Source organism: Jaculus jaculus, chromosome 11 (genome assembly GCF_020740685.1).
Source record: "Jaculus jaculus isolate mJacJac1 chromosome 11, mJacJac1.mat.Y.cur, whole genome shotgun sequence".
NCBI classification, from domain to species: domain Eukaryota; kingdom Metazoa; phylum Chordata; class Mammalia; order Rodentia; family Dipodidae; genus Jaculus; species Jaculus jaculus.
The window spans coordinates 5,407,584-5,431,529 of NC_059112.1; the positions used below are offsets into that span (position 1 = coordinate 5,407,584).

The following is a 23,946-nucleotide window of genomic DNA, read 5'->3' on the forward strand; positions in this document are numbered from 1 at the left end:
CCTGCTTCCACCTCCCACTTTCATGCATGCTAGATGTACGCTGCACGTGTGTCCAACTTTCCACGGCTGCTGGGGCACTGACCACAGACCTGCAGGCTTTGCGGCAAGAGCCTTTAACTGCTGAGCCACCCCCACCCCAGCCTCTTTCCTTTTACTTGTAACAAGTGTCTTTATGTTCAAAGTGAGTTTAGGGGCTTGGGAAATGGTTCAGAGAAAAGGTGCTTGGCAGAAGCCATGGTCACAGTCCCAGTGCCCACTGGAAAGGCAGCGTGGCGGCCATGTACGCCTGTGAGCCCAGCACCGGGAAGGCAGAGCCAGGGGCTCAGGGCCTGCTGTTAGCCGACCTGGCGGAGTCAGCGAATTCTTGGTTCCGTGTGAGAATGGAAACATATAAGGTGGAGGGTAACTGAGAAGGCATCCAGCACTGACCTCTGGCCTCCAAACACACACACGTGTGTGCATGTGCCCCCACACCCGAATCTACACACATACCAGCACACATACATATGCACATGCACACCAATCACGTATACACACACAAAAGCAAAACAGCAAGTTTGCTGTGGATAGCACACAACTTGGTCTGTTGCATATTTAATCTGACAATCTGCTTTTTAATTGGGATTCTAAGATCATATATACATTTAATACATTCAGTCGCTGTTTGAAATATTCTGTAATTGTTTCATCTGCTTTTTCTCCTTTTCTCTTTTTATTCTTTTATGACTTTTTTTTTTTTTTTTGGTTGTTTGAGGTATGGTCTTACTCTAGCCCAGGTTGACCTAGAAGTCATTCTGTAGTCTCAGGGTGGCCTCAAACTCATGGCAATCCTCCTACCTCTGCCTCCCAAGTGCTGGGATTAAAGGCGTGCACCACCACATCCAGCTTTATGACTCTTTTTAGATTACTTAATTACTTAGATTTTCCCCATTATCTCTATCATCGGCTTGACCTTAGCTACAGCTCTATTTTAAAACTCTGTCTGGAGTGTGGGTGCATGCATAGTGTGTGCCCTTGTGTGGCGGGGTGTCCACGTGTGGGTGTGCATGTAGAGGGCACCTTGAGGGTTCTTCCTCAGCTTCTGTCTTCCTTTTGTAAGGCAGGGTCTCTCGCTGGCCTGGACATCACCAGGTAGACTAGATGGCCTGGCCAGTGCCCCAGAGACCTGCCTGTTTCCACCTCTCCAGCAATGGGATTACAAATGCTCACCACCATACCTGGCATTAAAATACAAGTCGGTCTTGATGTTAGATTCCACTCTGCCCTCATGCCCACTGCTCAGCCCTGGGGAGGATGTCTCTCAGCTGGTGGACAGAGCTGAGATTCACTGGTTTCTTGGAGCATTCAAAAATTGCACTGGAGTCTTCCAAGGCTCAAGGCACATTGTGGAAGAGGGGCAGAAAGGATGTAAGACGCTTTCTGGTGTGCTGTCTTATGACACATGCCCACTGGTGCATTCATGACCTCACGGTGGTGGTAACCGATACCCCTGCAAGACCATCACAGTGTGAGCCCATCAACATTTTCACACGGAGGAGGAAGGACAAAAGGAATGAGACAACAAAACAGAGGAAGGACTAACTTGAAAGAGGAGGATTCTCAGTGGGATGGGGTGGGGGAGGGGGAACATAAGAAGAAAACAGGATGGAATAAGATCAAACTACAGTAAGTTTATGTCTTAACGTTCTCAACAAAAAAAATCTTGGGATTTATTTTAAAAAGTTGCATTTGAAATGAATGCTATATTTTTTCTGTTGCTACAACTCTGCATACAATGTTTATTACTGCTTGTGATGCATATATGTGTGTTAAGGAAGTTCATTGGCCTCAGTTAACCCATACTAAGAAGGTATTAGCAATGATGTTACTAATCATGGGCATGCCCAGAAATGAAGGGCTTTGGCAAGAAGTTGAGAAGATTGTGCCCAAGAATATCTAATGTGTATCTATGCTCCCAGTTGAATACAAATATGTCAGGACATGTGTAAGACACAGAAAGAATTTCCCCTCAGGGCTGCTGCTGTGAGAACATCTGATTAGTGCATAAATATTTATGCTATACGCAGGAGGATGCCTTGCACTCAAGTTACATTAGGTGATTTACATTTCTTTAGTGCTAAGGGTAGTCAGATATTTAAATCTGCATCTTGGTATCATCAATTATCTGATTGGTTCACTTTACCAGGTTCAAATTAGTGGCAAAGTATTTTCTTATGACATTTTAATGGCACTATAAATAAACAAAAGCCCAATAAGAAAGTCATTTAAGGGTGATCATAAATTTTAAATAACATACTTTATTAAAGATACGTACATAATCCTCACAAAATAACTTCTCTACTATACTTAAACCCTTAATGAATTTCTTCTTCCATTTGTGCCACTGGTATGAACTTAAATATGCCATCTATTTAGCACACACCCTTGACTCTCTAAATTTGAGAACATTACTTGGTTAATTTTGAAACAAAGCTGAATCCTTAAACTCTGAATGAGCAAAGGAAGGTTTGCAAAGTTCCTAGGGAGCTACGCTTTACTCATTTCAACTCACCTGCTGTGTGATTGTTACTGATCTTTGCCAATGTAGAAAAATTTGTGGGAATGCCCCATCAACCTGTCCCCAGCCTTTCCCGTGGCTGCCTGGTGGAGGAAAATGTGATCTTGCAGCTGACTTGAATTTACTTGACAACAGGGATGTTGGTGTGCTCCTTAGTGAAAAACCACTGCCTAAAATAACGTAGGAACAAAGTTTTAGTCAGTAACTTCTTGAACCAATCACAAATAACAGGGTGGTTTGACTTTTTGTATATTTCTAAGGAAATACAACTTGTATAACAAATGGAAAAGCTGGGAATGTGATGCATGTCTGCAAATACCATCAATCAAGTAATCAAAATGAGATGTTCTTGATTGGGAAGTTAGGGGGAAAAAAGTTTGAGGACTTGGGAAGTTAGGAAAAAAAAGTTTGAGGAATTGGCTAGAAAGTATTATGGCAGTGTTAGATGGTGATTGAAGTGGATTAACTGTAGATTGTTTTTAGTATAAATATTGTGATTCTACATGGATATTTGGTAAAATCAAGAAAGGAGTACAGGGCTGGAGAGGTGGCTCAGTGGTAAAGGCATTTATTTGCCTGAAAAGCCTGATTGATGACCCAGGTTTGATTCCTTAGCCCCCATGTAAAGCCAGATGCACTAGGTGGCGCATGCATCTGGAGTTGGCTTGCAGTGGCTAGAGGCTCTGCCACCTATTTTCTCTCTCTCTTTGCAAATAAATAAATAAAATGTTTCAAAAAATTTTTTAAGAAAAAAAAAAGAGTCCATTATGACCTTACCTCCATGTTACCAGTCTCAAAGGAAGCAGGTCTCTTTACCAAAATCTAACTCGTCAGCCTTTCTTAGCAACAGTCTGAATCTTGGGCACCTGTGTTAAAGGCTTAGCCCCATCCAGGCACTAAGTGATGGAGCCTTTGATAAGAGGTGGACTCTGCTGGGCAGAAGTTAGGCTGTGGAGGTCATACCTTCAAAAGCGGTGTTTCTGCTATGACTCTGGCTGCAGTGATAATGTTTCCTTTCTCCCATCAGGGCACTTTGTCTTTCCATAGGTTCAAAAATGGGCCTAAATAACCCCATAGTCAACCCACCAAACATTTTAGCTAGAACAATCCCTTTCTCTTATCGAAAGTGTACTGTGTCAGGCATGCTTGCAGTTACCTTGTTGCTGGGACAAAACACCTGACCACAGCAGCTGAAATTTCGGCTTAGAGCTTTGAGGGGAAGATATATCACGGAAAAGCATCACACGAGCAGCCAAACGAGCTTCACATCTCAGGGTGGAAGTGGTCTGAGTCGTGGGCTTGGCGCTGGGCTCAGGTACCTCAGAGTCTCCTCTTGCAACACTGCTCCTCCAACAAGCCTGGCTCCTCGATTGCCAGCAGCTGGGAGTTGTGTATTCAAATGCATGAGTCTACAAGGCACACTTCCATGAAGGCTCCCGCAGGCATCTTGTCATGGTGATGGTAAGGTAGCTAACACCTCTCCAAGCTGTCTGGAAAGGAAGATTAGGTGGCTGTGACTATAACCATCATCTATCGGCCTGTCCCTGCTTGCAAGTCAGTCTGCTTAGGAGTTTCCCGTGTTGAAAAGACTTTCTAGAAATGACAGTTATGGTGTCTGAGAGCACACGTGGTAAAGGATGGAGACCCAAATGTGAGAGAGGTAAATAACGGTTCTGTGACACATAGGCTGCCAAGAGCCTCATCATGTGGGGCCTCCAGAGTCATGCTAAAGAGTAGTTTGTGTGTCAAAAACTAAACATAAATAAATAAAGAGTTGTTTGTGTATCCGTATGAAAATTCAACATGTAGGTTCTGCCAGTGTGTCAGAGAGGTCGTGGCAGTGAGCAGCGGACACATGAGTAGATCTCCCCACCCCTCCCCCTCTGAGAACCCTATTTCAAGTCTGCATTGTGCATTACATAAGAGAATCTTACACCATTCAAAAGAACTCAGAACCCCTGGACTGCCTTTCATTCCCCTGTTCAGGTTAAACACACTGGGAATTCTGCTTGACTATTCTCTTTTGCATTCTGCAATAAATTTATCAGGAATTCAGCAGCTGTGACTTGGAATTACATTGATGCCTTTCCCACTGCGCGTGCCCTTGCCTATGTCCGCCTCTCCTCTCAACATTGCTGCGTGCAGCAGACAGTTCCACAGTGCTGGGATTAACGTGCAACCAGGCACAGCGCTCAGGAGAAGGGCTTATTTCAAACCTGTGGATAGGGGAGTTCCATCAGCGTGGAAGAAGCCGCTTCCCCACATCCCAGCAGAGAGACAGCCAAGCGGTCAGAAACAAGCCCAAAGAGCGGGCTCAAACCTTCAGCAAGCAGGACCTTCAGAGGTCAGACTGCTCTCTTATACCTTTGGACTGGAATTCAGGACCATCCCCAGTGACCCCTAAGTGCTGGCTCCCAGATCTGCCCCAAGTTCCAAGTCTAATTTTAACACCTCGTTTGTGCACTTTTCTCATCCTGCCCTGATCTGGTGATCCTTTAAAGGGATTATTCCCGTTCACTGATGGAAACCCTGTAATGGCTTCTGTGTTTGACTCAATGACACGAAGTCCTTATTGTAGATGCCTTGCTGAGATCTGGCCTCTATATAATCTCTCACCCCGTTATTCTCTCTTTGGCACTTGCTAACTGCATATTGGCCACAAGAAAGGAACTTTCTGCTTTTCTGAAAATAGGTCATCAGCTCTCATTTTAGGGTCCTTCTCCTCATTGTTTTGTTGTTGTTTATTTATTGTTTTTTGGGTTTTTCGTTGTTATTTTTATTTATTTATTTAAGAGCGACAGACACAGAGAGAGAAAGAGACAGATAGAGAGAGAGAGAATGGGCGCGCCAGGGCTTCCAGCCACTGCAAACGAACTCCAGACGCGTGCGCCCCCTTGTGCATCTGGCTAATGATGGATTCCCTGGGGAATCGAGCCTCCAACTGAGGTCCTTAGGCTTCAGAGGCAACTGCTTAATGGCTAAGACATCTCTCCAGCCCTGTTTTTGTTGTTTTTTTATTGTTTTGTTATTTTGTTATTTTATGTTGTTTCGTTGTTTTCTTTCTTTTTTATTGTTCTGTTGTTGTTTTGTTGCTGGTAAAACTTGCTTTAGATGAGCTATGTGTCTCCATGCTTCACTGCCTACGTCTCACTTTGTTCATACAAAATCCTCTTTCCTGATTAACGTGACCCCAACTTCCCTGCCCCTATTCATGCTGCCGTCTTCCCTTACCTGTAACATTAATGCACAGACCTCCTTCTCACACCCCTGTCCTTCCCACGGGAGCCACAGGGAAGGTCTATGTGCTTGACTGACGTTGTCTTCCCTTACCTGTAACATTAATGCACAGACCTCCTTCTCACACCCCTGTCCTTCCCACGGGAGCCACAGGGAAGGCCTATGTGCTTGACTGATGTCGTCTTCCCTTTCCTGTAACATTAATGCACAGACCTCCTTCTCACACCCCTGTCCTTCCCACGGGAGCCACAGGGAAGGTCTATGTGCTTGACTGACGTTGTCTTCCCTTACCTGTAACATTAATGCACAGACCTCCTTCTCACACCCGTGTCCTTCCCACGGGAGCCACAGGGAAGGCCTATGTGCTTGACTGATGTATCCCTGGTGACCTGGTGACTATGAGTGTCGTGAGCACAGTAGGTCGTGAACACGTGGTTACTGCATTATGGGCTCAAGATGCAGCATTGAAATCCACGGAATTTAGAGGGAAAGGGACAGGGACATAACTGAATGACAGCACTCAGGACTTGCACAGAATAACTGAGGATACCTGCTGCCGTAGAACTTGGAACTAAAGGTTTTGATTATGAGCAAGAAGGCATTGTACATGAGACTGTCAGTATTTTGGTTTTTTCCCCCCCCTCGATTGTGTAGTTTCAATTTTGACTATTATTTTCTTTTCTTTTCCTTTTTTTTTTTTTTGATGTTTATTTATTTGAGAGCGAAGGAGAGAGAGAGAGAGAGAGAGAGAGAGAGAGAGAGAGAGAGGGCATCCCAAGGCCTCCTGCCATTGTAAACGAACTCTAGATGTATGCACCACTTTCTGCGTCTATCATGGCTACTGAGGAGTTGAACCCTGGCCATCAGGCTTTGTAAGCAAGTGCCTTTAACTGCTGAGCTATCTCTCCTGTCTGACCTTTACTTTCATTGAAATCATGTAAATAGGCATTGGTGACACAGGGCAAACTGAGTCAGAGACAAAGGGCGTAAAACAAAAGTCTTTCCCTCTGGCTTGGGCATAAGCATAAGAACAGAAAATTACTCTGCATTAACATTGCTGGTGCCTGACTGCACTTTCTTTTCCTTTAATCTTCCTCATCTTGTCTGGAGGCGCAACAATTTTTCTATACATCCACACTGCTAATCCTTTCCTTGCCTCACACCTAACAATCACTCAGTAAGGATCAAGGATTAGAGCTAAATATAGCTCTTTTTTTTTTCTTTTTTCCTATTTTATAACATAGCCTTCATCCAGGTCTTTGCCTTCTCTCCTTCCCTCCTTCTCTCTCTCTCATTTCATCCACATGACCGCTAACCTGGTCTCTGTGCCCACCTATTGGCTAGTCAATTTATTTAGGCATGTTTGATCATTACAAATTCACTACCTGGTTATCACTTTGCTGGACTTTGATCTCTGTCCTTTGGTCATAAGTCTCCTTGTGACCCATCCCTGGCACCTCCTCCACGGTGCTGCGGGGCTGAGAAAGGCCTGCAGCCTGCACTTCATTGCAAGAAGATGAATTCTTTGAGGGAAAAATCCATAGTGTTATAATTTTATTTACAGCACTAATTATTTATAATGAGTACTTTCCCCCAAATCCACCTTTTCTTGTGGGTTTTTTTTTTTTTTTTTGCATTTTCTTCTTTCTGTTCTTATTTCTTGTTTTCTTCATGTTAGGCATTTACTCCTCATGATTCTTATAGGGCTGCCTTGTCAATAAAACCTCCTGACATGGGTCTTGAAAAAGTCAATGGCTACTTCTTCTAGTGTAAACTTATGTCAGCTATGTAGCAACAACTTGTTTCCATGTCTTTCCCCCCTTTTAAAAAGTATGAGCATCCTAAGAGCAGAGTGTATCTTAAAATGTACATGTCTCTAGGGATCTAGGGCTGTTTAGAAAACAGATTAGTTTAATATGGTGTGGTATATTCTAAGAATTTTCCTTAGCCCAATTAGTAAAAAAAAAAATTATAATGCATATTTGTTAAATTAAGATTCTGGAAAAATGATTCCATTTGAGGGTTCAGGAAATAAAACACTGACTTTCACATTGGCGAAAAATAATCTAAATGACAGAAGTTGTAGAAATAGGAGGTAGTGCCCCTGGGTAAGCAGACACAAGGCAGTGAAAATGAAAAGTGCTCTTGAATACTGGAGTTTTATTAAGCACAACTCACAAGTTATAAGCTCACCAGAGGGAGCTAACAAACGACAAAGACCCATGCCTCTTCAACACAACAGTACTACTCCAAAAACGAGCATCAAGTATTTCCTAAGGTTACGTAAAAATCCCTTTTGTATTTTTTAGCATAGTAATGGTATATAAATTTGTAAATAGAGTATCTCATTGAAGTGATATAAATTACTCTTTTTAGAGTAAAACTTTTATACCTTACGATCAAAGTTTCACATTACCAGTGTGCCGCATGAAATGCAGAGCAAATGTCCCTTTAGAACTCGTACTGCACTTTGCTATTGGACAAGGGTATGTGAATTATGTCTAGCGTTCTTTTCAAGATTTTTGTAATCCAGTATTATTTATCAATGCAAGCAATAGATAGAAGAGATAACAGGTGTACCTATAGTACAACCATAGTGGAGTTTAGGGTCTTACTAATGTTTCTTTTTTCTTTCTGCTATCACAGACCAGTTGAATTTTCAGAAATTGAGTACCCACGCATCGAATATCAAAGAAGACAGCAATTTTGGGACCCTGTCCGGTTGGCTCTTTTCACGTTGGCTATAGTAGCAATCATAGGAATTGCCATTGGCATTGTCACTCATTTCGTCGTCGAGGGTGAGTGTCCAGGTCACATTCTGTTTCGCACGTACTCTCTGTTGCATTAAAAACGACATTTGCATGATTTTAACATGGTAATTAGTCATCTGTTATTGATGATAAATTATAATTTGCTCTTCCTTCCCTTCGCTTTTCAGATGACAAATCATTCTATTACCTTGCTTCTTTTAAAGTCACAAACATCAAATACAAGCAAAATTATGGCATAAGATCATCCAGAGAGTTTACAGAAAGGAGCCATCAGATTGAGAGAATGGTAAGTGCAACAGGAAATTTTGATTCACATCTCTCTCAAAGTTTATCAAGATGGATATATCAATTTTCCATGCTGTAGTCAGTAGCTCATTGAGAATTTAATTTGCATTTCCCAGATTACCAATGAGGTCCATCAATTGCTAGCCACTGTGTATGTTTGATTTCCTATAAATTCTTTTAATGATATTTTTTGCCCATTTCTTTCTGCATTTGCCTCTTTAAAACTTTATTAGAAAAACATTTCTTTAGAAATGAAACCTATGTTAACTATGTGTATTGTAAATATGTTTTTGGGAGCTGAGGATGAAGCCTGGTCAGGTGTTTACATCTCAAGTCTGAGGACCTGAGTTCAATCCCTATAGCAGACAGCTTCATGTCAAATCAAGCACAGTTACTGAGGAAGGGATTTTATTTGAAGCTTACATGCCCAGGGGAAGTTCTATAATGGAAAAAAAAAGAGAAAAAAGTCCACCACCAAAATAAGCAAAAAACAGAAGCAGCCAAACCACAGGGAATCCAGGCAGAACTCAGGTACTTTGTATATCTTAGACTGGAATTCAGGTCTGCCCCCAGTGATACCTCTTCCAGCCAGGTAGCTGGAAATCCAAGAAGCTTTAATAAAACTTTTGAATCTAATGGGGAACATCTATTCAAACTACCACAATCCCCAATATCCATGCAAATGCCAGGAATGAAGTGTGTCTGCAATCCCATGCTAAGGGGCAGAGATAGATGGATACCTGAAGTTTTCAGGCTAGCCAGTCTAGCCTAGTTGGTGAACTCCCAATAAATGAGCTATGTCTCCAGCAGAGGTAAGCAGTGTGCAGATCTATGACACCCAAGGTTATCCTCAGACTCTGTATTAGGGTTCTCTAGAGGAACAGAACTGCTAGAATGAATTATATTAAAAAGGGAATTTATTGGATTAGCTTATGGTAGTCCAATAGCAGTTGCAGTCCCAAGAGTCAAGGAACCCAGTAGCTTCTCAGTCCACGTGGACAGATGCCTCAGCAGTCCCAATCCAGCACTGAAGGCCTGGAGGCTTCCTGAGGAGTGGCTGGTTTCGATCCACAGAGGTCTTCAATTGATGCTGGTCTTCAGTTTGCACTGGAAGGCAGCAAGCAGTTCTGTCAGCAAAGTGGAAGGAAGGAAGGAAGAAAGGGGCTCTTTGCACAGAGATTCCTTATATAAAGCCCCCCTCTGAGAGGAGCTGCCTGCTCTGTGGGAAGGACTTCATCCTTCAGTGAATCCTTCCTGAAAGCAATCTCAGAGACCCACCCGAAAGGGATTTCGGTGGATTACTAAGCAGATCAAGTTGACGACACCTTAACTATGACAAGTCCACCCCCTGTCAACTTGACACCAAACCATATCTGCTTATATTATACTTAATTTCCAAATAAAAATGGTAACAAGCTCGTAATTCTGCCTAACATGGTATAACTATCCCACATACAACCAGAAATGCAAAATCTTCCCTAACACAAAGCAAGGGCTCTTGAGGAATGCTTAGTCTCTAATTTAATAGGTCTAATATAAATTCAACAATAGTTAGCTAGTGATATAATCTTTTTAAAAAGATTTTATTTTTATTTATTTATTAGAGACAACAAGGGGGGGGGGGAGAGAGAGACAGAGAGTGAGAACCGGTGTGCAAGGGCCTCCAGCCACTGCAAATGAGCTCCAGATGCATGAGACACCATGTGCATCTGGCTTACTTAGGACCTGGAGAATTGAACCAGGATCCTTAGGCTTCACAGGCATGTGACTTAACCACTAAGCCATCTCTCCAGCCCTAGTGATATAATCTTTTTTTTTAATTTTTGGTTTTATTTTTATTAATTTATTTGAGAGAGACAGACACAGACAGAAAGAGGAAGATAGAGAGATAGAGAGAATGGGCACATCAGGGCCTCCAGTCACTGCAAACAAACTCCAGATGCTTGCACCCTCTTGTGCATCTGGATAGCGTAGGTCCTGGGGAATCGAGCCTTGAACTGGGGTCCTTAGGCTTCATAGGCAAGCGCGTAACTGCTAAGCCATCTCTCCAGCCCCTAGTGACATAATCTTAATAATGGTGTAGATATGTACAAACACTGTATCAAGGTAGGACAGAAACATTGCAATTACAGTCCATGTCTTTGTAACTGGTCACGTGGCTTTAGCTGATATTTGGAACTGCCTTCTACCATCCATTCTGTATTTCCTCTACCTTTAGCAAGCACCTCTGCAAGTCTTGGTTCTTTACCTGGAGGGGTGACCCATACCTTCATTCTGAAGGATCTGGGCCATTTATCACACTACCTCGATTGGGTTGTTGCAGTCATCCATTGACTTTGATAACAGGGCATGGTAAAACCAAGAGATGCCCTAAAGGATCTCCTGCACTCCAGAATACTCTTCCTTGCCTCCATTGTGGAGGAGCAGTCCAATTTCTCCCTGGTAGTCTGGATCAATCACACCTGCTATCACCGTAACTCCTTTCTCAGCCTGTTCACTCAAGGGCATCAGGAGTCCAAAGAGGCCAAGGGGAAGTCTTAGCTTCCAGTTCAATGCAATGTTCTTCATGTTTCCTGGCAAAAGCACTCCCCCTTCTGGACCAAGACTTGTAGGCCAACAGACCAACAGGAAGCAACAATTTAGCTAATGGGTCACTTAGGGTGATGATAAATGGGACCATTCCCATTTCCACCCCCTGATTCCTGGACCCGTGAATACGGGCTATAGGAGAAACAGTACCATATATAGGACCCTGATTCAGAGCATATACAGCCTGCTGGAGGACACTACCCCAGCCCTTGAAGCTATTGCCACCTAGTTGGTGCTGTAGCTGTTTCTTTAAAAGCCCATTCAACCATTCTATCAAGCCAGCTTCTTCAGGGTGGTGGGGCACATGGTAAGACCAGTGAATTCCATGATCATGAGCCCACTGCCGTACTTCCTTGGCGGTGAAGTGAGTTCCTTGGTCAGAGGCAATGCTGTGTGAAATGCCATGATGGCGGATAAGGTATTTTGTAAGCTCATGGATGGTAGTTTTGGCAGAAGCACTACATGCAAGAAAGGCAAATGCATACCCAGAATAAGTGTCTATTCAAGTAAGGACAAAACACTGCCCTTTCCATGATGGAAGTGGTCCAATGTAGTCAACCTGCCACCAGGTTGCTGGCTGGTCACCCCGAGGAATACTACCATAACAGGGGCTCAGAGTTGGTCTCTGCTGCTGACAGATTTGGAACTCAGCAGTAGCCGTAGCCAGGTCAGCCTTAGTTCGTGGAAGTCCATGTTGTTGGGCCTATGCATAGCCTGCATCTCTGCCACCATGGCCACGTTGTTCATGGGCCCATTGGGCAATGACAGGGATGGCTTAGGAAAGACCTATTCACAGAATGGGTCATCTTATTTACTTGATTATTAAAGTTATCCTCTGATGAAGTCACCTTATGATGAACATTAACATGTGACACAAGTATCTTTATGTCCTTTGCCCATTCAGAGAGCTCTATACATATACCCCTTTCCCAAATGTCCTTCTCACCAATTTTCCAATTATGCTCCTTCCAAGTCCTGGACCATCCAGCCAAACCATTGTCCATAACCCATGAATCAGTGTATAACTGGACATCTGACAATTTTTCTTTCCAAGCAAAACACACAACCATGTGCACTATCCAAAGCTCTGCCCATTGTGAAGACTTCCCTTCAATACAGTCCTTCACAGTTGTCCCAGAAAAGGGCTGTAATGCTGCAGCTGTCCACTTCTGGGAGGTGCCCACACAATGTGCTGAATCATCTGTAAACCATGCCCTAGTCCTCTCTTCCTCAGCCAATTGATCATAGGGTGTGGAGAGCTGCGATGTGCCGCGCCCTAAAGATGGCGTCGGCTTCCACCTTCCGCTAGCCCGATAGCGAGCGCTCTCTGGGATAAACAAGTCCTTATTTGGCTGAGGCTGCTTAACTAATTCTGCTTCCTTCATCGTGGACCTATCTGCATGGGCCACGTGGCTCACTAGGGTTGGCTAGCGCAGGACTACTTAGCTTGTGGGTCGGCTCTCCCCAGGTCAGAAGATTGTTCAAGGTTCCTGAATAAACTGCTTAAAGAAGAGCTCTCGGGTCACGTCATTCTTGCCGGTCAAGGTGGTCGCGACAATAGCGCACACCCCATGATGCCATAGGGGTATGCCTGGGGACAAAAGGCATTGTTACAGGAATAGAAATCATAGACATTTGGGCAGCTTCCTCATGTAACTTACTCATACCTTCAGGGTCTACTCAAGCCTGATCACGTATATACCACTTCCACTTGATGAAGGAACACTGCTGTGCACATCCAACTTTATGGTCTGGTGGGTCAGATAACACCCAGCTCATAATGGGCAGCTCAGGTCACATAGCAACTTGATGGCCCATTGCCAGATGCTCAGTTTCCACTAAAACCCAATAGCAGGCCAAGAGCTATCTCTCAAAGGAAGAATAATTGTCTGCAGATGATGGCAGGGCCTTGCTCCAAAATCCAAAATCCCAAGGGCCTCTGCTGTGCTTCACCTATGGGGTCCTGCTGAAGGCTCCAAACAGCTTCCCTATCTGTCACTGAAACCTCAAGTACCATTGGATCTGCTGGATCACATGGCCCAAGGGGTAGAGCAGCCTGCACAGCAGCCTGGACCTGTTAAGAGCCTTCTCTTGTTCTGGGCCCCACTGAAAACTAGTAGCTTTCTGAGTCACTTGGTACATGGGATGGAGTAAGACACCCAAGTAAGGAATGTGCTGTCTCCAAAATCTAAAAAGGCCCATTAGACATTGTGCTTCTTTCTTAGTGGTAAGAGGGGCCAAATGCAACAACTTTCAGCTTAGAAGGGATATCCCTGCACGCCCACACCACTGAACTCCTAGAAATTTCACCGAGGTGAAAGGTCCTTGAATTTTAGATGGATGTATTTCCCATCCTGTGATGCGCATATGCTGTACCAGCAACTCCAGAGTGGTTGCCACCTCCTGCTCATTTGATCCAATCAGCAGAATGTCATCAACATAATGGACCAACCTGACACCTTGTGGAAGCAACAGGTGATCAAGATCCTCATGAACTAAGCTATGACACAGGGCTGGAGAGTTAATATAACCTTGAGGTGAAACAGTAAATGTGTACTGCTGACCTTGCCAGCTGAAGGCAAATTGCTTCTGGTGGTCCTTATGGACAGGTATGGAGAAGAAAGCATTTGCTGCATACCAGGTACCAGGAGATGTGTTAATCTGCTCAAGTAAAGAAACCACATCTGGTACAGCAGCTGCTATTGGAGTCACCACCTGATTAAGTTTCCAATAATCCACGGTCATTCTCCAGGATCCATTTGTCTTCTGAACAGGCCAAATAGTTCATTGAATTTAATCCTATGGACTATTTTTTGACATTGATAGCTTCTGTAATCTTTTAAAAGTAATTTTCTGGAGCTAAAGAGATAACTCAGTGGGGAAAGTGCCTGTCTGGAAAACATGGGTACCTAGTCACACTCACACTCACACTTGCCCTCTCTATTCACACACACACACAAAAGCCAGGCATGTCATGATCACCTGTAATTCTAGTGCTAAGGAGATGGACACAGGAAGGCACCTTGAAATGACTGGTCAGCCAGTCTAACACACTAGTGAACCTCAGGTCAGTGAGAGATTCTCAAAGAAGGTGGATGGCATTCCTGAGAACAGTACTTGAGATTGTCTTATGGACTCTACATGTATGCGCTTGTGTGCGTGCATGCGCGTGCACTCACACACACACATACACAGGCATTCACACACATGCATACTGCCCTCTCTCACACACACACTTGTAAAAGAGTACTTCTCACTTATTCCTAATTGTGTATGTGAACATGGCTGGGCTTGGTTATCCCTTTCTTTGCAGCCCCACTTCACTTTGTGTGTGTGTGTTTGGCATTTTCTATCCTTTCGTGGACATTTTAGAGCAGAAGATTTATTTCTTTTGCTGAGACCTGTTGCCAACATATAAATCTGTATAAGAAAGAGTGTGGTCCTCCAAAAGACACTTGGAAAGCTCTGGAGACTTGATTTTTTTGTCACACTGGGCAGAGGGTTGTTAATGTACATTTTCAAAATTCCTAGTTCTTAGTAACCCTTATAGTACTTCTATGGTCATGAATATTTTTTTTTAATTATTTATTTATTTATTTGAGAGCGACAGACACAGAGAGAAAGACAGATAGAGGGAGAGAGAGAGAATGGGCACGCCAGGGCTTCCAGCCTCTGCAAACGAACTCCAGACGCGTGCGCCCCCTTGTGCATCTGGCTAACGTGGGACCTGGGGAACCGAGCCTCGAACCGGGGTCCTTAGGCTTCACAGGCAAGCGCTTAACCGCTAAGCCATCTCTCCAGCCCGGTCATGAATATTTTATCTCTACTTCTTTTTACACTTTCTCATTCCACTTCAGTTTTCTTAAAGGACAATATATGGAAGCGTGGAAGCTGTGCAGGAAGGATTTGTACATAGCAAATGAGAGTTTCCTAGTTGACTCTCCTAACTTCTATGATAACTTATTGGTCTTTTATGTTTTAGCACCAGAATTATTGAGCTTCTCAAAAATGTAAAAAGTATTCAATAGTGTTTAAATTTTAACTACAATTTTCTTTCTCTTCTTTTATGTAACCATTATACTTATCTTTCAAAGATTCTTTACAGATTTAAGTTTCATTATTATGTAAGGGGACATTGAAAAGCATGGCCTGTGAGTAGCGTATCCATCTGTTCATCCAGTCCATGACTTTAGCAACATTTTGTTCAGGTATTTTATTTAATGACTATTTTTAATATCCTGTACTTAAGGATTCTGTCAAATACTGGGCATTTGCAAGTAAGTTTATTTTATTAGTAGTCAAGAGAAGTTGTGAACGAAGCAATGTACCCATATATAAAAATATGAACATTTTAAAACAAAACATTAAACCAGGATACTTTAGTAAACATTCTAAGGTTAGTCATTGTTTTTAACATCATTACCTTCCCCAGGGCCAGATGTGTGGCATGATTTGCCATGGAATGTTTTGTTTGAAAACTGGATGTATACTTTGTTAGTAATTTATTGTTTGGGAAAGAATTAAAATGATTAGAGTAGTATTTCAAACAACATAATAATTGTTTTTATAGTCCGAATTACAGGTTTAATTATGTTAAATTAAAGCTGTTTATATTTTTCTAACATGTTTCACACAGCTTCTAGAGAAACTCTCTTTGTAGAGTTCCTTAACTTTTAAAACAACAATAAAGCTCAAGAGAATTTTAAAATTCCTCTTCTCCTCTTCTCCTTACCACCTCCTCTCCCCTTCCCTCCTCTCCTTTCCCTTTCTTTTCATCTCCTTTGCTTTCCTTTCTTTTGCAATATTAAGGAAATAATGCTTAAAATACAAAAATTGCCATTGAAGCCACAAAATATTACATCTAAGACTGCTTTTCCACACAAGTTCATTGACTGTCTTCCCAGATGCAAGTTAAACCTCGTCTGAAATTCAGACGTGAAGCCAGGCACTGGCAGCGCCCACATTTAGTCCCAGCACCCTGAAGCTGAGGCAGGAGTACTGCTGTGAGGTCAGCCCAGACTGCAGGGAGACCCTGCCTCAAAAAAAAAACAAAGAAAGAAAGAAAGAAAGAAAGAAAGAAAGAAAGAAAGAAAGAAAGAAAGAAGGAAGGAAGGAAGGAAGGAAGGAAGGAAGGAAGGAAGGAAGGAAGGAAGGAAGGAAAGAAAGGAAAAGAAAAGAAAAATCAGGAATGTACAACCCAGCTTCCAAAACAAAAAGAATGAAGTAGGTGCGTAGCTCAACACTCTCTCGCCCCATGTTGGGTGCCAAGAGACAGAATCTGTAACTGAAGACTCCTGGTTAAGTGATTAAACTAAGAATTTCCAGGAGCACTTATTGAAGAGGTGTGAACAACAGGAAGAAGCATGACAGAATGGGGCTTCCAAAACCAAGCAGCCTCAGCTTGAGCTTGTATCGGACAGGTCCGGCTAGCTGAGAGCGCTGGGCTGTTTGCCTGACACCCAGGAAAGGCGGAGCAGGACCTCTCAGATGTCACTGCGCCAGGTGGGGACAAGCCTCTGGGAGTGCAGGTGTGACTGGGTATCTATCAGCCCGCACTTCCAGAAGCCTGGGGAGGGTCTACTCACCTACTAAATGCAATCTGGGGAGAGAACGAATGTAGAGATTTGTTTCTATGTGAGTAAATATATTCCTATGCTGTCATTCTTGCATCACAATTCACCACCATGTAAGTCAGCATAGCTTCTTAAGAAGTTCTTAAAGAAAGAAAGCTGACTTGTTCTGCTTGGAAAATAACAATAAGCAGTAAATCCCCCTTGGCCAAGGTCTCTTGTCATCCAGAGAATGCACCTGGCCTTGCCAGCTTCTCTTTCATCCCCTGACCTAGAAGTTATCTCATCTATTAGCACAATAGCACTCATTGGCTTACAAATCACAGAAAGCAAATTAACATAGCAAAGCAAAAATGTAAATAAGCAAAGTGGAAACTGGTGTGGAAAGCTAGAGGCTCCCCAGGAGCTCAAAGGCCGTCCCTGCTCTCTCCTGCATTGTTCTCCCCAGGCAACAGAGCTCATAGCTCCCTCACCAGTCTCCTAGGATACTGATGGAAACAGTAGGGACAGTTTTTCCGTAATTGTTCTCAAATAAAGAAGCAATCTTGTTATCTGGCTCTTCAAATTTGGAGCTTCTGCCCTTTCCTCCATGAAAGACTGGCCAAAAGGATGAGACAGTGCTGTGTCATGCGGAGAGGAAGAGGGGACATGCCTTGCTCCACCTGAACTACATGGATGGAACTGCCTGTCCTCTTACATTCCACAGCCTGCCTGACATCTCTACCGCAAGATTTCTCAGGCATCTCAGACTAGCCGCATCTCAACATCTTCCTTGAAGGTTGTGCCCTCACCCATTCTCTCCCAGGGCTCCCTCCCTTTCCATGGAGGATACTTACATTTCTTTATCCTCTGTCTATGCTGTCTAGTCACAAGTCACATTTCGACCTCTAGCCCTTTCAGACTAGCTAGAACAATTCCTCTAGGAAGCAATGCACAGCTATCACTTCTTCCTCCTTAGTATCCCTCTACTACTCACGCAGATACCAGAAGGACCCTTCAGAAGAACGCTGGGCTTACTTCTAGTGAAGCTTTCACACGTAGCTTTCACACAGACTTAGAATGGATCCAGGCTCCTTGCAGAAGACTCTCGGAACCCACCCGCGTGCTTCAGCTCTGGCTCCTCCCTCCTTTGCACTTTCCTCCTTGCTCCCTCTCAGCCATGGCGGCCTGCTTTTCAATCCCTTGTGCCTTCTGCTCGTTCTACTCGAAGGTCACCCATCTCTGGTCATCTCCCTGCCTTCAAGTGTCGTCTAAACATCACATACTCGCAGATCCCTTCCCTGCTGTGCTTTCCCGGTCGTTATCTTATGTTCCTTGATGAATAGCACTTGATATCAGTGCCTTTTTACTTACAACCCCCAATCTTCTTACTTTGATTCTTTTATTCTTTTGATTCTTTTGTTCCATACTCTACCTATAGCTCCCATCTCAATCCTCTAAACACAAGGGACACTTAGCTGATTGTGTTGAATCAAAAAACAACAGAAAACAAATAGCCCAAGTAAAGTAAAAGTCACAAAGGAGTTCAAAAGCCAGTATTATTTTCCCTTCATAATGTTGGTAAGGATTAACCATAAGTCCTTTAAAAATATGTTTATTTATTGATTTGAGAGAGAGAGAGAATGGAGGCACTAGAGCCTTCAGCCACTGCAAATAAACTCCAGATGCGCCTGTCACTTTGGGCATCTACACCTTACATAGGACCTGGGTAATTTAACCTGGGTTCTCAAGCTTCACAGACAAACTTTGTAACCACTAAGCCATCTCTCCAGCTCCTAACCGTAACTCTTAATAGTCAGTCATTAATGAAAATGTTATTGAGACTCCACTGTGCAAAACTGTTAAGGACTTAAAGATTACTAGAGTTCACTCCTTTAAGGAATTTATAATCTCCTTTCTTAATGGAAGTGGGGGGGGACGGGGAGAATACAAAATGAACATTAGGTAATGTGGTGATTTAGATGCAAACTCTCCCCGACAGGCTCATGTATCTGAACACTTGTCCCCAGCTGGTGGTGGTGTCTGGGAAGGCTATGGAGCCTTTAGGAGGTGGAGCTGGAGGAAGTGGGTCATTGGGGGTCAGCCTGAGCATTCTACAGCCTGGCTCCACATGCTGTTTCTTCACTTTTTCTACCTCTTGCTACAATGTGATGAGACAGCCTGCCATATATTCCCTGTTGTATCCCTTAGAAACATAAGAAATGGGAGTGGAAATAAGCCTTTTCCTTGTTTCTGGTCAGATATTTACTCATAGCAACAAGAAAGTAACTAACACAAGTAACAGAAGACAGGGCAGCCTGAGTCCTGCCCCAGTGTGGCGTGTAATTTGAACTGTGGGACTTGAATGCCAAGCAGTGTTTTCAGAGATCAGAGGAGGGAAACCCCATCTGAGGCAGTAGGAAGCTTGCTTGGAGTGGAAAAGGGATAAGTTTTTTTTTTTTGTTGTTGTTGTTGTTTTTTAATTTGAGAGCGACAGACACAGAGAGAAAGACAGATAGAGGGGGAGAGAGAGAATGGGCGCGCCAGGGCTTCCAGCCTCTGCAAACGAACTCCAGACGCGTGCGCCCCCTTGTGCATCTGGCTAACGTGGGACCTGGGGAACCGAGCCTCGAACCGGGGTCCTTAGGCTTCACAGGCAAGCGCTTAACCGCTAAGCCATCTCTCCAGCCCAGGGATCAGTTTTATTGAGGTGTTTGTCCTTTAATCGGACAAAAGCAAGAAATTTGCTGGTCTTGTCTTCTTTCCTTGTATGAGCTCAAAAGGAATTCCCTAGCCGGTGTATAGTAACAAAGAGTCTATTTCTCAGAGGCAGCCCAGGGGCTGGTAGGATGGCTCACTGGGTAAGCGCAATACAAGGGCAAGGGCCCGGAGCACCTGAGTGTGTCTCCAACGCTCACATGAACAGCGGGGCACGGCCGTGCGCATCTGTAGCCCCAGGCCTGTGGAGAGCAGAGACCAAAAGCACTGGGGACTGCAAATATGGCAAGCTCCAAGACCAGTGAGAAATCCCGTCACAAGGACGCGCACAGATGAGCGAAAAGAGGGTGACACCTGACACTCCAGAGCGTACATGGGGTCTGTGCGCGCACATCTGCACATACATGCGCATGGCACACCCAAATCACACCACACACACTGCACACACACACACACACACACACACACACACTCCCCAAAGGACAACATGCGTGCACTACATGTAGTTGTACGTCAGAGGAACGTGCAAACTTGCCCCAAACAGTAATGGGTCAGGTACAGGTCCATTCAGTAAGAGCTACTTGCATTGTTACAACCATATTTTGTTTTTCAATGCTGGAATTTGAAACAAGGACTACAGTTAAAATCAGCTTGTCTCCCTATTCTTTGAAAGGTGGAAAGAAAATAAGCTCAGAGAAGTTCAGAAAGTCGTAGGTGCCCTGACTCAGAGCTGACTCCAACCTATCAAAGGACCCTCTAGGGGACATCGCCCTTGGGTTCTCCTAGCCCCCTCCTTGCTTCAGGGATATATAGGTGCTAATGTGACCTGATAAAACAATACACCACCTCCCATCTCCTTCCTTGCACTGTTGACTCTTAATTCATCCATTCATCTCTTCACGCATACCTTGACACATCAGCCTTGCAGTGAGTGTGCTTTTCTAGAGCAGACAAGGTAGATGTGCAAACATTAATCACATAAACTGCTGTCCTCACCCAGCTCAGATGCTAGGGTGGGAGAGACATTGTTATGCTATGGCTCATACCCACTACAACAGAACCATGTACGAGATGTCCCGGCTTTGCCTATATGAAGGAGCGTCTCCCTTGGAGGAGGCTAAATGAGAGCTTAGTTGGAGTTGCTCGGAGATTAATGTTATGATGGAGGAAATTAGCCTGGGGTGCAAAGAGGTGCATTGTAGGAAGAGGGGAAAGTATATGCTAGGTCAGCATTAGTGACCAGGACTTGTGTAACTAGCAAAGAGCATTGGTGGAGTAGATAAGCCCAGGGATGGAGACAGCTTGGGCAGTGAACTCCACCCTCCTGCACCCCCATCTTGACTGCAGCCGGGATGTCTATGGGGCAAAGATGGCAAAGCAGTCTTAAGGCCTCTGCCTTGGGTGAGTGCCTCTCACTCAGTCACCAAAGCTGCCTCTCCACACAAGCATGTAGACCCAAAGGGGCCACCAAGTGCCAGTAGACTAAACCACTACAGAGGGCATGGGCGCTGCAGTTGCTGGGGCATCACACCTTAGAGAGGCTGCATGCCCCTCGCTGGCACTTGTCAGCAGGGCCCATGGGCACAGGCGTGAGCGGGGTAGCTGAGCCATCCGCTCTCTGGAGTAAGAGCAGTTGGTGCTGCCGTGAGCGTCGGCAGCTCCATGTGTTGACTCCAGACGAAGTCGAGCGGGGTGTTATTCCGCTTGCTGTCTCAGTGGTGAGTGTTCCTGAGGAGGCTGAGGCAGGGACTGTTTTCAGGAGGAAGCTCTTACAAGCAATATGCTATTCTCAGTATGTTCTTGGTATGCACTGAATGATCATTGCAGGACTTTTTTTTTTTTCATTATTTATTTGAGAGGCAGACGGATAGATGGAGAGAGAGGAGGAGAGAAAGAAAAGTAACTAATGGGCATGTCGGTGCCTCCAGCCACTGCAAACGAACTCCAGATGCATGGACCCCCTTGTGCATCTGGCTTATGTGGGTACTGGGGAATAGAACCTGGGTTCTTAGGCTTCACAAGCAAATGTCTTAACCACTAAGCCATCTCTCCAGCCCTCATTACAGAACTTTTGAGACTGGAACCTTCCTTGAAGGACTGATTAATGTGTGATATATCTGGGAGCCCAGGCCGTGGTTTATGACCAGTCCCCTGTGATCTTCATGTGGGAGTGTGTGGTCAGCGGTGGTTGCTTGTATTGTGACATCACACCGAAAAGACAGCAGTTTCATTGTTTATGAGTTTCTAAGTAGAGTTTAGATGATCCAGTGGGCTGAAGCAATGAAAAGGACTTAATACCTGTCACGGGTTCCGAGGGTTCAGAAAGAAGGAGGAATCTCATGGACAAGGTACACAACATTCCCTTTTACCAGATGATGTAGCAAACAAATAGGGGCAAAAGTTAACAGGAAAATGGACCTTGTACAAACTTACACAGTGGCTTCTGACTTCACTCAGCAGTCTTCTTTTCATACTAAGGCAGCGCCCCGTCAGTGGGACACCTTTTAGGGATCCAGAACCCTTTACAAAATCAGGTCTTTAAAAATCTAGACATCCTTTACAAATTCAGGCTGCAAAGACTGAGAAACGCAATGTTGGTGTGAAGTGGGCTGAAACTTATTATCATTCCTAGTGTCTGGTGTGAATTCCTGCATTGCATGATGACATGACTCACAAGTGAGATGTCAGAGTTACAAGATTATGACAGGATACATCAGAGGGCCTAGGAATACCATAAGCATCAAAGAATTCAACAAATGGTATAAATCATAGACCAGGTGTAAACGAGTGAAGCAAACTGACTTGGGATGCTGGCTTAAAAAATAGAACATATTTTATTCATTTGACAATAATTAAAACTACTAACATGAATAATTTTCTCGATACTAAACAAGGTATAAAATATGTGATATAATTTTATTACTTAATTCTCAACTCAATTATGTGAGGCAGATGTTGCAATTACCTGATTTTATAAAGGCTTAGTAAAGTTTAGCAGGTTTGTTAATGTTGTATGGTCTTTGAAGGATCACAACCCAAGCTTAGTCTCCTCACTGTGAAAAGCCATTGTATATCATGGTGAACCAACTGAGAATCCTGTGTATCACACATCTCTAGATACAACAAGGAGTCACATGTTAATTAAGACTAATCCTTTTATTTTTATCAGATGTCTAGGATTTTTCGCCGTTCTTCTGGAGGGGGGCGATTTATCAAATCTCATGTTATCAAGATAAGGTATGTGGACTTAGTTCATAACCCAAAACATTACTATTCAGATAACACATTTAATTGACGTATCCACTCAGGTTCCCTGAGAATCTTTGCAGCAAAGTGAGCCATAAATTTTTTTGTTTGTTTTTTAAGGTAGGGTCTCACTCTGGTCCAGAAATTATTTATTTATTTATTTATTTGAGAGTGACAGACACAGAGAGAAAGACAGATAGAGGGAGAGAGAGAGAATGGGCGCGCCAGGGCTTCCAGCCACTGCAAACGAACTGCAGACGCGTGCGCCCCCTTGTGCATCTGGCTAACGTGGGACCTGGGGAACCGAGCCTCGAACCGGGGTCCTTAGGCTTCACAGGCAAGCGCTTAACCACTAAGCCATCTCTCCAGCCCTGGTCCAGAAATTTTTAACTCTGCAGGTTGTACAGTCTAACCATTTAAACAACTTCTGAGTCACAAAGGATGTAAACTGCGATATGGCCACAGTCTCAGTTGTTAAATAGAAAAAACAGAAGGGAAGGGAATGAGACAGTTCTGATCATACCTCCCTACTCCTAAACCCAGTAGAACGCAGGCCTTTTTAGTTTTCTGTCTTGATGACTTTTCAACCATCACTGAGACTTCCTCTGTGTTTCAGTCAGGTTCACATTGCTGGCAGAAATCACCTGACCAAGAGCAGCTTTTGGGGAAAAAAGGTTTATTTTGGCTTACAGACTTGAGGGGAAGCTCCACTATGGCAGGGGAAAACGATGGCATGAGCAGAGGGTGGACATCGTCCCTTGGCCATCATAAGGTGGACAATAACAACGAGAGTGTGTCGAACACTGGCAAGGGAAACTGGCTATAATACCTGTCAGCCCACCCCCAACAATACACTGCCTCCAGGAGGCGTTAATTCCCAAATCTCCATCAACTGGGAACCCAGCATTCACAACACCTGAGTTTATGGGGAACACCTGAATCAAACCACCACACTCTGCAATGCTTTTCTTTGACGTGAATGCATTCTTGTTTT

General features: G+C 44.0%; 1 protein-coding gene across 1 annotated transcript in view; it reads left to right on the forward strand.

Moving 5' to 3' along the window:
* The first annotated feature begins 278 nt into the window (after window positions 1-278).
* LOC101617634 (transmembrane serine protease 11F) overlaps window positions 279-23,946 on the forward strand; it is a 34,264-nt gene continuing 10,596 nt past the window's right edge. Inside the window, exons 1-5 of the mRNA XM_012950343.2 lie at window positions 279-374; window positions 8,171-8,280; window positions 8,441-8,592; window positions 8,733-8,851; window positions 22,876-22,943. Of these exons, the coding sequence (XP_012805797.2) occupies window positions 279-374; window positions 8,171-8,280; window positions 8,441-8,592; window positions 8,733-8,851; window positions 22,876-22,943 (545 nt within the window). The remainder of the gene's footprint in view (window positions 375-8,170; window positions 8,281-8,440; window positions 8,593-8,732; window positions 8,852-22,875; window positions 22,944-23,946) is intronic.